This window comes from Anopheles nili, chromosome 2, assembly GCF_943737925.1.
Source record: "Anopheles nili chromosome 2, idAnoNiliSN_F5_01, whole genome shotgun sequence".
Taxonomy (NCBI): domain Eukaryota; kingdom Metazoa; phylum Arthropoda; class Insecta; order Diptera; family Culicidae; genus Anopheles; species Anopheles nili.
The window spans coordinates 63,143,548-63,157,934 of NC_071291.1; the positions used below are offsets into that span (position 1 = coordinate 63,143,548).

The 14,387-nt window shown below is 50.8% G+C and overlaps 1 protein-coding gene across 1 annotated transcript; it reads left to right on the plus strand.

Annotated features, from left to right (window-relative positions):
- Nucleotides 1–1,847: 1,847 nt before the first annotated feature.
- Nucleotides 1,848–13,263, plus strand: LOC128727786 (leucine-rich repeat neuronal protein 3-like). The gene is made up of 4 exons (XM_053821732.1): nucleotides 1,848–2,645; nucleotides 4,183–4,343; nucleotides 6,161–7,210; nucleotides 12,094–13,263. Exons 1-3 carry the CDS (start codon nucleotides 1,848–1,850, stop codon nucleotides 7,101–7,103), a joined length of 1,902 nt encoding a protein of 633 aa, XP_053677707.1. The 3' UTR covers nucleotides 7,104–7,210; nucleotides 12,094–13,263.
- Nucleotides 13,264–14,387: the final 1,124 nt, after the last annotated feature.

Here is a 14,387-nt window from a genome sequence, read left to right on the forward strand (position 1 = left end):
AGACGAATCCGCATCCTTAGCGATCCGTTTACCTGCCCGCCAAAGGTGCTGATGCACCACTCCGGCAAGAGGGGCCGGACGGTGAGTTACTAGCCGCCGGAGCCAGGAACCGCACGGAACGTGACAGGAGTCTTTTATCCTTCTCATGGTTCCCGGACCCTCCCCACTCTCCACTCTCTGGGTGGACGTATTTTCGTCACTTTACTCGCAACCAACGGCTGAAGCCGAGACAAATATTGCACCGGATCACGTACGGTTGCGCTCCTGAGACGACAGTTAGTGGCCGCCGTTTGCGCGCTGCGGTGTCAAAGGAAAATTATTAAAAATTCACCGTAACATTATTTACGTGACGCGGTGGCATCGTCTGGCGGTGCCGGGAAGCGAACGGGATGTTTGGACGGAGCTGGTGCGGCTTAAAAGCTGCAGATAGTCCCGCCGCGACCATGGCACTGTCGTGCTTTAACCCGGCCACGTTGGACGTGTCGTGATAAAAAAAGAAAACAGGGCATAGGTAGGAAAGCTAGCTTTCCACACGGGACTACTTCCAGGGACTGATTTAAAGCTGGATGTCATGGCAACCGTCGGCAGCTTGCATTTTTTTGTGGATGTTTCCCTTAAATTCCCTCAAAACAAATAGCCACCAATAAATGGATGTTTGCACACCAAGCGATGTGCTGTGGCAGGGAAAATCCACGGCAGCAACACCAAACAAACGTAATCCACCCGGGTCTTATCAATTAAACGACACCTAATCTTAGCCGGGTTTGTCCAGTTGCCGCTCAACGCCCAACGTGGGACGATCGCATCCATTAGGCGCGTTGTGGTGGGAATTTCTCCGCTGGAGAAATTCCAAAATGTCAAAATGTTACCCCAACGTTGGGTCCATTTGCCCAAGGGTAAACGGTGGCCCTTTTCGAACGCACACCAGAAACAGCTGTTGTGTCGCTGCTGCTACGGGTTTTAGCGTAGTCGTTGATCGTTGCCGCGCGACGAATTCCTCCACGCCGAGCGTTAGTTTTAATCATGCCCTACGGAAATGGTTTAATCCGATTACCGATGGGTGGAGTTGGAAAAGCGCCCCGGGGGAAAAACAATCTCGGAAGAAATTCGTCCTCCCCCCCCCCCCCCTCCCATTTCACCCTTGCACGTGACAGGCACCCCGAGCAGATGTCAAATCGAGCTGTCAGTCAAAACGGTCCGTCGCCATGGTTGCTGTTCGTTCGAATGTCACTTCCATCGGTGGGACTCCGGGTGTCACGGAACGTCTTGAAATGTGCTGCACCCACGCCCGTTGGGGCTGGCGGGAAGGATGGACGATAAAATTAATTAGTTAAATTTAAATATCTAATCATCCGGAATGGACAACACGAACGGAGCAGCGAACGATTGGCTAGCTGAGTTGGCTGGTTGGCGGTTGTTCTGTTCCGACAAGCAACACAGCTGTTTAGCATTCAACAACCAGAACACCCCACTGCAACCGATGGCCGGCCACGTTACTAACGGATTTCATTTTCCCTTCTCTCATTTTCAGCTCCGAGGGCGTGTTTCTAACGAGAGGAGTGGACCATCACACCATGCACAATCCCACCGACACATCCGTGGGCCAACGGTTGATGCAGAGTGGAACCGACGCGGTGTCAGCAGTCGACGATGACCGTCCAGCGACCGGTCTGTAGCTGTGGTTCCGTCGATCCATCAGCCCGCTCCAGTCACGCCACGTGGTTTGAGCTCGCGACGCGACGGTCGCTTTAATTACGCGTTTTACTTTCGTTCTGTCCATCACTTGCAACCGGCTCGATCCAACCGGTTGGCAATCGGTCCGTGGAACGAACGCAGCACCACAGAAGATGGCACAGTTGAAGGCGAGTGGCCGGTGCTGCATTTACTCGACGACGCTCGTGTTGCTGGTGTTCCTGCAGCAGGTGTACACCTTCTGCCCGTCGATATGCACGTGCGAGGGTGATCCGAACGTGCGAACTTGGTGTGTTGGGGCCGGCCTGGACGTGGTACCGATTCAGCTCAACCCGGACGTACGGTACATCAATCTCACCGCAAACCGCATAACAAACGTGCACTTTACGCTCACGTTTTACTACAAACTTGAGGTGCTCGATCTGGCCGGGAACCGCATCGAAGCGCTTGGTTCGCGCAACTTCGACACACAGCAGGCACTGAGGACGCTCAATCTGAGTGATAACGCGATCGCGGCCATCCCGAAAGACGCCTTCCGCGGGTTGCAGAGGTTGCAAACGCTCAAGCTGTGCGGGAATCGTATCGAAACGGTCCATCCGGCCGCGTTCCATGATCTGCGAAATCTTATCGAGCTTGATCTGAGTGGGAACGCGCTCACGAGCCTCGAACCGGGCACGCTGCGGCATCTGTACTCGCTCGAGGTGCTGTCGTTCCAGAACAACCAGCTGCTTGAGGTGCCGTACGAGCGCAACCTCGAACACCTGGACAAGCGGCTTCAGCTGCTCGATCTGTCCGTTAACCTGCTGGAGTACATCGCGAACGATAGCTTCGTGGCGTTGCGTGAGCTCCGCACGCTCAAGCTCGGTGGGAACATCCTGACCGAGCTTGATTATGGAGCTTTTCACGGGCTCAGTGGGCTGCGGGCGCTTGACGTCGTCGACAATAATCTAACAGTAAGTGGGCTTTGATAGTTGACGCATATAACCAAGATCGTGGGGGTCTCCAAGCTGTTTGGGTCACGAGAAAATGAAGGAACCATTCGGTCGCGGTATTCGGCAATCTGAGGCTTACAAGAAGTTTTTTTGAGATTTTTTTAAACAAAATAAAATGAAGCCTTCAATTGAGAAGTAGAAATCATGCAAAGTGTATGAACTCATACTGACCTATAATCAGTAATCAGCAAAAAATATTCCTACAATTCATGCAAGCAAGCTATCCCTGAAACAATGTCGATCGTTCGAATTTCCCCGATTTTCTTTCAATTGACTTTAACTGCTACTAATAACCAGCGTTTTTCGTGGCTTTTCCTTGGTCCAGTAAAACTTTATAATCATAAAAAGTTCATCATACAGATTGCCAATCAGTTCGAAAGGTTGCTAGCACGTGAGCCCCAGTTTGAAGACCTCTATTCTATTTTAAAGGTGTGATGAAAGTAACGGAGAAAATTCCACCATGGAGTTTTTCACCAAGCTTCTTATCACTGCACACAAACGTGTCGAAAAGTCAATCATATCCCAATCCCGCGTGAAGGTCACTCATTCAAAACTCTCCCGCCCCAAAAAAAGCCCCTCGCAAAAGCAAATGATGTCAAATAATTTAGCACAAATTGATGCAACATCGAAAACACCGGCCACCCAACCCACCCCCAAAGGGCAATCATTTCGAGCGCTAAAACACACACGCACACACAACATTGTCGATAGCTGCATTCGGCAACTCGAGCCGTAAACGCAACATTACGGTCTTCTATTGAATAGCCAAACCCCGACACGAGACATTCGCCGCGCCAGGACCTGATTCGCACTCGGATCCGCAAAATCCATCCGGTTGATCCATCGTCCTTCCTCCCTAAAACCCGTTTGGTTGCGCTAATCCCTTTCGCACCGCGTGCGCGCGCTCGCGTATCCTTTCAGGACCCTTTACCGCGCAACGGCTCACAATGGCTCTGGTTCGGGCATCTCGCGCGCGCGCTCGCGCGGCAACATAAAATATGCAAACTCATACAATTTACATAAATCATTCTCGAATAATTACTCCGCACCGTGCGCGGTCAATGGCCGGAAGGCGCTCCTGGTGCGCTGATGGTGATGACGACCCTCCCCCCGGATGATGATGATGATCATGGGTGGTGTGGTTGGGTGAGCGGACGCAGAAGCGATAACACAAACCGAACCGGGCCGCAAACAGAAACAATACATTGCTGCCGAAGTCATCCCGTCGCATCGAATGCGGTGGCCTGGGGTTGGCTTTCCAACGTGGCGCACTGGACGCACGTCCGTGAACGTCCGTCGCCAAAGGACTCGCTTCGCGGCCCCCGGCGGCTGAATGTTTAATTAATTAATAATTTATAGAATGAGTGATTTTCGCGCGGGTTTTCACGAGGCACGGGGCAGAGGGAGCATTCGCTCGTTCGCTTCCGTTTTCGCCGGCCATGTTGGTTGACCCTGCGCTTTTCCGCTTACCACTATCACTCACCCTTTCCTTTCACAGGTTGTGCCAACGCTGCAATTATCAAAACTGTGTAATTTAACGTATTTATCACTGAGCGGCAACTACTTCGAGAGCGTACCGGCGGTGGCGTTCCTGAGCCTGTTCCAGCTCCAGCAGCTTCACCTCGACCGGTTGGACCGGCTGCAACGGATCGATGCGAGGTATGGTCCGGCTCCCGGTTTCGGCCAGCAAATGAAGATGTAACGGGGGTTCGTTCGCTTGGGTTTGTGTTTGAATTTTAATTACATTCTCGTAGGTAGGGAGTCCCTTTTTTGTACTCGCCTTTCCAGGCCATCGGTTTTGGGTGGTCCTCCTCCTCTCTCCCATGGGTGGTCGCATTATCGTGACCGCAACAGCCGTTTTTCTCCGTTCTCCAAGTTCCGCGAATGTGAAATTACCCAGCCCCGGGGAGGCCCTTTTGGGGACACTCTCAAAAAGTCCCATTCATTAGATTACCCACCGGTACCGGTACGTGGAGCTTTTCTTTCGAAGGTACTGGCTTTTCCACGGCCACAGGTTCGCGCTGGTCGTCGGTCAAGGAGCAGGCAGATTTTAATCTCCACCGTCACACGACTGACGTTGATGAGTGGCTGTCCCGGAGGGTGTGTAACAGCGCTTTGTCGTGGGGATGGTGTCGTAAATACAGCACACACACACAGAAGAAAAAAGAAGAAAAGCCTGAAAGGAGCCCGCCCAAGGGTGCGCATATTGTCACAGGACGCACGGTGATAAGCAAACGGCCATGTAACGTGCGTGCGGAAGACCCAGATTGAGGTGTTCCCGTCCCGGAAGGGCATAGGCACGTAACATGGGAGCCCTATTTCATCGTTCGTGTTCGCGTTATCGTCCTCGAGCAGTTTCCATGGCCTTCTCGATCGATCGACACCCGTGGTCGAGATGGAAGCTGACATTTTAGAGGCATGTTTTTTAGCTTGGAATTTCCATGATCCTTAAAACAGGGAGTAAATTTTTTTTTGCTCAATAATTTTAAATTGTTTTATATCCTAAAGTTTATTAGTAAAAAAACAATTCTTGTTTTTGATTGTTCGAGCCGTAGTAAGATTAGTTACACGCGAGCTGCTTCAATCATGTCCACTAGTGTCCTTCACATTGCGAACAGCCCTTTTACTCGACTGGTTCGCTTTTTACGGCCAAACGGGTTTCCGCACGACGCCCGAAATGACACCCGAAACAAAAAAGGGACTACATTGTCCTGGATGCAGCCGCATGCCGGCGCACCAAAGGATGCCGGAAGACTCAGGGCTTTGGCAGGAGAGTATTAATTCCACCCGTGGCTTAACGGTGACACGTTCGGGTGGTAATCGGACTGATTGGCCAGACGGGTGCGCGTGATATTCCTTCGTCAGCTGCGACGTCCAGGACACACTCGGCACAACTAAATCCGTGGCAGGATTCTTCTCCAAGCGTTCCCCACTACGGTGTCTTTGGAGCTGGGAATTACTTTAGAACATCGGGTTGGAATTAGCACCACCAGCATTGCGTGTCTGATGTTCCCCCGCACGAAGAGTGGTCTTAATTTCCGCTCCATCAATGTTCGCCTTTTCGAAGCGCACTTCAACGCAACGGCACGCGTTCATTTGGCGCGGTGATGATGAATCATCGCACCCTCGCGTGCATATTGGCCACTTTGTGGGGGCAAATTCTTACATGGTTCGCTGTCAGGAGCTCCCAAGGGGCACACTACAAAACATGGAAATGCGTTTCAGGCTCGGAAAGTTTCCGTCCCATGTTGCCCGGATGGCCACAGGACCGTACGTCCGAAATTCAATCTCAAACTCATCTGCAGTCCATCACGGGGTGTTTGCGAGCGTGTGTCCCGGGAAGTGATTAGAGGGCCGGGAACACCCAGAGCAATCGTACATCTTCATTTGCTGGCCTGCCAGGAAATGGGAGCACATAAATCACCAGCACGCGCTTACTAAAACCCGGTCTCGCGTCTCTAAAACCACCTTTCCAGGGCGTTCGTGGACAACGCGAACCTGCGGATTCTCACCCTGGACGATAATCCGTCATTCGCGAGCTTACCGTTGCGGCTGTTCCACAGCACACCGAACCTGGTCGAGGTTTCGATGCGCCGGAACGCGCTTGTCCGGCTCGACGCGGTCCACTTCCCGCTGGATCGGCTACATCGGCTTGAGCTGGGTGGCAACCCGCTCGTGTGCAACTGTTCGCTTCTGTGGCTGTGGCGGCTCGCGACCGGTTACGGTTTGCATGAGGCCGACTTCCGGTTGATCGTCCCGGCGGCAGCAGCGGCTGCCGCTCTCATCACAGCGGCACAACCCGCCCCGGAAGGAGACGGAAGCTCACGAGTGCCGCTTCACGGTGGTTTTCCACTGTACGTCGATCGGGACGAAATCGGGTGTGACCGGTATGAGGATGGCCGGCGAACGCGGCACCTGCTGCGGGCCATGACCGAGAGCGACATCGACTGCCCAACGCACCTTGTCACGGTGGTCAGCGCGGTGCTGAGTATCCTGCTCGTCCTGGCAACCGGTGCGAGTGTGCTGTACGTGTTGCGGCTATCCAGGCGCCGCAAGCAGCTGCTTGCTGATGAGGACGACCCGCGGAGCAGGTCCGTCGGTGTGACCGAACTGATCGTGCCACATCCACAGAAGGTGGACAAGCTCGAACTGGAGCGGTATCTTGCCCAACAACAATCCCTCGTGCACGAATACCGAGCGCTTCGGGCACCGTGGGAGTTACCGCTTCCGGTTAAGGAGGACCTCAAGTATGGTAGTGTGGCCGCAACTGGACGGGAGCTGGCTAACGGATCGGCACCCACGGACCACTACGAGACGCTTGACTATTACCAGCATCAACACCAGCAGCAACAACAGCAACAGCAGCAGCAACAGAACCAAAAGCGAACGCTCTCCCGTCCACATATCGTTTTCGTATGACTTTAGACCGGCCGACGTCACCGCGGGTACTGCACTGGACGGCGGAGTACGAGTAGTGTCACGCCGCTGTTGGAGTTCGAGAGCGCCGTCTGAAGTTCCCACAATCGGTGAGTAACCAAGGGGTTGAAAAGAATTTTCCAAAGGGATCGAGATTTCAGAAACGACCGATCAGTCGATCCTTGAACTGGATCCTGGTCTCTAGATTCAGCTTGTTCGTTCAAGTTTGTCCTCCTCAGTTAGCTCATTGGCACGATCGTCTCATGTTCATCTCCAAACACCAAGGCATCGCGTGCCATTTAATTCTTACTCACTCTCCCTAAGGGTGTCACCGGTAATCTGCGTTACGCGCTGAATGCCAATGACGAAACGCCCGGCATATGGGGACTGCCATTGTCACATACTTTAGCCACCCACCCCAGGCATTCAGACAGACGAAAGCAAAAAAAGATAGGAAGGAAGCTCCCACCATATTGTGCGCACGATTTGAGTTATAGAGGTTGGGCGACGCGTGAAGGCGGATAAAAGCTCACCACCGGTCCATTTCACCCTCCGGTGGCCACCCTGTGCGCCTTTAGTTTGCCGTTAGAACGGTGGCCTAATAAGCTGCCGACCGGGCAGGCCGGACAATAAATCTTCCGGCAAATGGCGAAACGAAAACCCGGAGGATGACACGACCACGACGGCCAGCTTCCTAATGGCAGAGGGCCACCCGGTGTGCCCTTACATCTTAATAAATATGTAACGACTTGGATGTATCTTTTATTTACTCGCGCTTTCGCATTCTCGCACTGTCACGTCGGACTTTGGTGCGCGTTCCGTTGGCAAAGCGCCAGTGAAAATGTGGCCTTTCTCCTGGGTGCCTTCTTTTCGGGGAATTGCCAGCGCCCGGAGAGATTACTATGCGGCAAAGGTGCGTTGCTTTATTATGAACTACGGTTCGCGCATCCAAGCGCCGGAAATGAAAGCGAACGGAAATTTGTTTCATTCGGGCACACGAATGCTCGTTCGCACCCGGTGCGTTCCTGCTCCACCGCGGTCAAGTGATTGAATCTGCTCACTCACTTGTGCTTTTTATTCGCATTTTACGTTGCCGTGTAAGCCTGCAGAAAAACCAAGAGAAAAAAAAAGAAAAACCATTCCCAGTCACTCCGGGAAAACCAGGGCCAGGCGGTTTTGAAAAGCGAGCGCGCGCGTTTCGTTTTTTCTTTGCGTATTGCTTCCGGTATGGGGTGGGTCTCCAGGATTCAAATCTCCTCCACAAAAGGATCCAAAAACGGTACGGCCCACCTCCGTTCGTCTGCTGCAAATGGAGCACGAAAAAGGGAAGCTGAAAGGACGATAGAAAGTGAGCGAGAGAGAGAGAGAGAGAGAGAGAGAGAGAGCGACCAAAGAAAAGCTGAAACATCCTCCATACCCAGGCAGTGGTGGCAGGTGGCAAATCTGAGCCTTATTTGAATGGAAAGTAATTTATACAGATGTTTAACGAACGAGCGAAACTTCATTTTCGCCCCCGCTTGGGTCCTGGCAGGTGGCCGAGGAACCCGCACGCGGCCCGGAGGATAATCTTTTGATTTGTGGCTGCTAAGCCGAACCGAGGCCGAAACTTTGTCGGGTGCATCCCGTGGGCCAGGATATTAAAAAAAGAGCCCCTTTGGTTGGATGGATTCATTGGCCAGGATATTGTACTTGCTTGCGTCGTCCTTTTGTGCTTTTTCTGGGGTTTCCTTCCCATACATGGATCTATTTTGTACCGTTCGTTCGGTGTTTTCATTCCACACGAGATTGAAGCTGTTTCACTAGAATTTTGCGCAATTTGTACGCAATGCTTCCCGAAACTTGTGCACATATTTCCGCTTCGCTAAATCACAGGAACTCCGACGTGAATGATGCGCCTAACGCGAAGGGTAGCAGAAAATCCCACGGGGCACAAATAATTGTCGGACCTGTTGTGAGTTCTCTGAGCTGTCTGCGTGGAAGCGAAAAAAAATAGCCCCCCCCAGCCTGACATGAACCCCAATCGGAAGATCATTTCAGTCGGGTAACACGTTACCCAAGCACAAATGGTACGGCCTATTGCGCAAATTAGTATCGCTCTAATTCAATAACACATCATCGACACATCGGAACCTGGAACCGAGTGGGCTACTCTCTTCCGTCAAGGCAGATCCCAGATGTAACGTGGCACACGTGCGAAAGCGATCTTCCTGTGCTCATTAGGGACATCGGAAAACCGTCCTCCACTCCAACCTACCATGAGCATTGGAACCGCTTTTCGGATGGTGCTTTCATCTTGCGCATCCGGTTGCCACACATCGGCCAATTGGGACCGGTCATCACCGTGGAGACGCGCTACCGAACCAATCGATATATCCCCGGGACCGCCGGAATCGGGAACTGGGGAGGCCGACCCGTCCATCTTTGTTTCAGTGATAGTAGCTTTTTTTTCGGTGCCTTTTTTTCTTCTTCTTTTTTTCCCCCTCAACTTCCTCTGCTCGAACTGCCGAGCTGACCATTTTTATATCGTTTGTCTTCGTTCGGAAGCGAGCCCAGACCATCTCCATTTACCGGCCCGAAAACGGCTCGTTCGGTCGGAAAAGACATCGCTTGAATTATTTATCATTTGCCGTTCGATTTCTGGCCCTGCCGTGAACCTCTCTGATGAGCCTACCCGGTTTGTGTTCGTTCTTTATTTCTATTATATATATACAGAGTTTTTTTTTTCGCTCCTCTTTTGCTGCTTCCTCTTTTTTCCCACCGCCAGTGTGGCGTTCCGTTGCGTCGTTGGGCTTTCATCGGAAAATGCCGCCCCACACCATGGTCCGGAAATGAGCGACCAAAGGGCTGCTGCGCGATGAGCAATCTCATTCCACCCAGTCCGGGCGCTATTCCGATGCCCATTTCCTGTCAATCGCCGATGGAAAGCGGCCGGAACCGGAACGCATACCGCGGCACTTCCAGCCAGGGCGTTCCTGAATGGAAGAGAAAGAAGAACGAACGAGTGAGCGAAATCGTGGAGGATGGAAATAAAAAGTCCAGAACCTGGATACGAATTAGCTCAGCACTTCCGAGAAGGTTTTGGCCCATCCGCTCATCGCTAAGTAATGGTTTATGATATAAATCTTGGTCTCGCTTGTTGGGTCATAAATTATGCCTCGTGGGCATTTTTTTTTCTCCCCCAACGCCCACGATGAAACTGTGCGCAGAAATGCTTCTTTCCTGTGAGCGAATCTGTGAGTGGCATCGATCGGACGCAATTTTCATGCCACTCTAGTGCCGAGTATTGTTTGCTTCGTTTTCCGGGGGGAAAAACTCGAGATTATCCACATAATTACCGCAACTATAGAGCGCGCTTGAAAGAGGTAGCACTCAATTCGTTTCTCAACTTTATACGACAAAAACAAAGCCATCAGCAGCAAAGAAGCTAGCCAAATGAAACGTTAAAATTTTGTAGAGAAAACCTTCAAACGGTTTCGGCGCGCTTGCTCCCTGCGCATATCGGCAAATAATGAACTATCGAAGGGCAATAGCCGAACTTTGTGCCACAAATCAGTTGACGGAGCGGTACGGGCGAAGTTTTCGTAATGAAAATTTAATGCCAATGCGTCCCTTCAAAGCAGGCCGCTACCTTTTCCGGTGAAAAGGTTTGTGCGCGGCCAACTGAACCCGCCCTCGCTCTCGCTGGAAGTTAATGAAATGGCAATTTACCCTTCAGTCTGGGCTCGATTGTTTCATCTTTTTTTTTGCGCTCACTGCACTTTCTCCATCGCTTAACCTCCGCACGTAGCTTGGACGCAGGGAGCTACCTTGGGGAGCACAAACGGAGCGCAAAAGAGCCCACGGAACGGGCGGAGAGAGAAATAAAGGGACGAAAAAAAAAGGCCACCCCAAGTGTCCCAGCCCCCAAATGGCCCAATATTGACTTAAGGCCGCACCGGACCGAATCGATCGACCGCTTGGCACAGTTTGATTCCACGTGCCCGCGGTTTTTTCTTTTGTGTTTGTTTGGTTCTTTTTGTTCTATTCCGTCGGTTTTCTTCGCTCGCTCAACCTCTCGAACCGGTGGGATAAACTTCTACGCCACTCTACGGCTAACAGGCTGCGGCTCTCGACGGTTGCTACTGCGACACACAAATTCATGGCCACCCGGGATCGGAAACGCTGATGACGGCAAACGTTTCGCCAGCGTAGGGCAAAGAACAAAACGGCGAATAAATGATGAAAAATCCCGAATTGCTGTCCCGCGAAACAATGGACCGGCGGGACGAAAGCCCGGAAGCGGCGCGGAAAAAGTACGCCAGAACGGAGAGAATGATAATTTAATTTCGATTTAGCATTCGCTTCGTCCCATCCTCTGCTTCCCGATACGGGTCCATTTTGCAACGCGGGAAAAAATCAATCTCAAACCCCCGGAAAGTATAACGGGGAAAAGGACGACCGAACCGACCCGACTGAGGGACGAACCGGGCCAAGAGACACAGTAGAAGGATTCGACACCCTTTTTTTTCTTTTTAGGGTACGCTCGTGCACCAGCTGTTACTGCAGTGCCAGTTCCGGTGCTGTTTTCCATTCCCGGCACCATTACGTATCCAATCGTCGGAAGCGCACACATTGCGGCACAGTTGGGGTGCGACTTTAATGCTGTTGGCATTTCCGGTGAAACCCGAACCCGCCGGGGTGGGTTGTCTTGTTGAATTAAATTTTGGCAGCGAATTCAACATAATTATGTTGGGAGTTTTGGTAATTTTTTTGTGTGTGTTACTTTTCTCATCAATCAGCACGAAAAATGCTCCCCGCCGTCTTCGATCGTTACCAAAAATTGCGTCAGAATAAAAGCAAAAAAAAATGCGGGAATCATTTTGATCGGCGAGAACGCAATCCTCCCAATCAAGACGCTACGGTGCTGGAATAAACCCACCCCGTGCCTTCAATAATCTCCATTTAATGAACATTTTCCCTTCGATTTTCTTTCTCGGGCACTCGCAACCGGCAGCATTTCCAGCCGTTCGGCAGACGAGAGAGAAAAAAAAGTCGGAGACCGGAAATCCTGCTTCTCATCCCTCCCTGGAGGAGGGTGAAAACGGTAAGTCTAATCGCCCCGCGGAGCGTAGTTTTGTATAAAATTCGCGCCTTCCGCATACGGTTGCACACGGAAGCTGCCAAAAGACGCATCCGTAAAGGGAAAGGACGAAGAGCACGCCCTCACATCCGTTGCGTGCGCGCAACCGACGATATACGTACAAGTGGATTAGGCGCTTTCTGGCAGGCGCATCGGACGGGACTGTTTAGGAGGGAACGAGAAGGATTTAACAGACAGAAAAAAAAACGTAACAAAAGTCTCAGCAGCAACACAACATCACAAAAAAATGATAATCCATCAGGAGGTTGGGCCGCGAAAAATGCACCTAGAGAAAAAGGAACCCGGTCCTCTAATGTAACGTAATATGAAAAGGAGCAAGGCACAGCGATAGAGAGAGAGAGAGAGCGTGGGCTTGGGCAACGGACGGGACACAAATGAAGATTGAAGTGCGGTGACAGGTGACGTCGGAAAACGATGATGGCCGGTGAGCGGAAGCGACCAGGATCCTCACCCACCCACCCAACCGGGTTGAGAGCTGGCAACTAAACAGCTGCCAGCGAACCACCCGGTGGTGGGCTTGACGATTCGGGTTTAGATTATGCAAAAATGTGTAAATTAAACGTGGTATGGAGGAACGCACGAGGCTGCCAGTAAAGCGCTCGGGACGGTAACAACAACCAAACGAAAGAAAAAAATGAGGAAAACATTATATTAATGGTTAGCAGGGAATGGAGTTGTCGGCGGTCGTACACCGACAGGCCGGTAGAGATGGTACACGCGAGTACGTCAGGAGAGATTTTCATAATACGACTCGGTAGAAGGGAAATAGCTCGCTCGAGAAAGCAAATGCAACGAGAAGCGGCAAACTTTTACTCGCGGCATTACACTCGAATGGGGAGCCAACAGAAAAGTCATGAAATGTGAGCTTCTCGGGAACCTCACGGGGTGGGAAAACTTGTGAATAGAGTGGCACACGGAGCGAAGAAACGAGCCAGTGAATTTATATACATACGCATAGATGTAAACATGCTAATACGTGATACGCGAGGTGCGCTTCTGCGTGCGAATTGCCGAGAAAAAGAGAGAAAGGAAGAGAAAAAAATAGATAACACTTCACAGCCACTACCGGCTGTTGTGGTGTGGTTTTCGAGAACATTTTCCACTTTTTCCCATAAGAAGGGCTATCTATGTTTTTTCTATTGCGTGGAAAACTCACCCCAGCTCTCGTTTTTTATCCAGCAAGGATGTTTTATTTAAAAAAACGTTTTGAAATCGCAACCAAAAAACTCACCAAAATGTAAAGCAGCTAAAGCGAACGTGAAGCGAGAGTAACAAAACCCAAGTAAAATATTGTAATGCAAACAAAAAAACCACACACACACACAACGTAGAATAGATAAAACGCGCTAACAAGTATCGTGAGAATTGACAAAAAGCAATAAACGTTTTACAAATCAAGGACGCGAAGAGCGCGTGCAAAAAGCCATGCCTGGTTGGGCGCGTGCAGGTGTGTTACGTAGCATAGAAGCAAACAAAGAAAAAGGGCAACAAGCGAAGGAGATGATTTGAAAAAAAAAACACAGATAAAATATATATATATATATGCATAACAGGAAGCTGAAAAACATATTTATAAAACACTTATAATCAAACCCACATCCCATGGTAAAGAAAACCACAAAAAAAGGTGTAACACGAATGCGTTCGCGAATTGAGTCGATAATGAGATGACAAACTCAAGAAAAAAACGGGGGAAAAACGGCCACAAAAAGAAACATTGGCGCTCTTTTTCGCTTCGGGAGGTTCTTCGTGCCAAATTGGGGAGCATTTCTCGTTAGTCGGCCGGAAAATAAAACACGCGCAAAAGGATCACATTAGTTTCGTGTGTGTGTGTGTTTCCTTTTTCTCGGGATGATTTTTTGTACAGAAGAGTGGAAATAATCGTACACGCAACAACAACAAAAAACACACAAGAATAACGCGTCACAATCGACAGCCCGGATGCCGATCCGTTCGGCCGCAACGTCGGTTATTAGCTAATTTTATATTTTGATAACGACCGGGCGCGACGAATCACATTGTCACCGTCGCGTGGGGAAGAATAGAATTACGCAACAAAATGGGAGGAAAAAGAATAAACAAAACGACCCAGCACACGGTAAAACACCAGGCTCTTGTAAGGCGAAGTTAAGTTGCAAAAATAAACC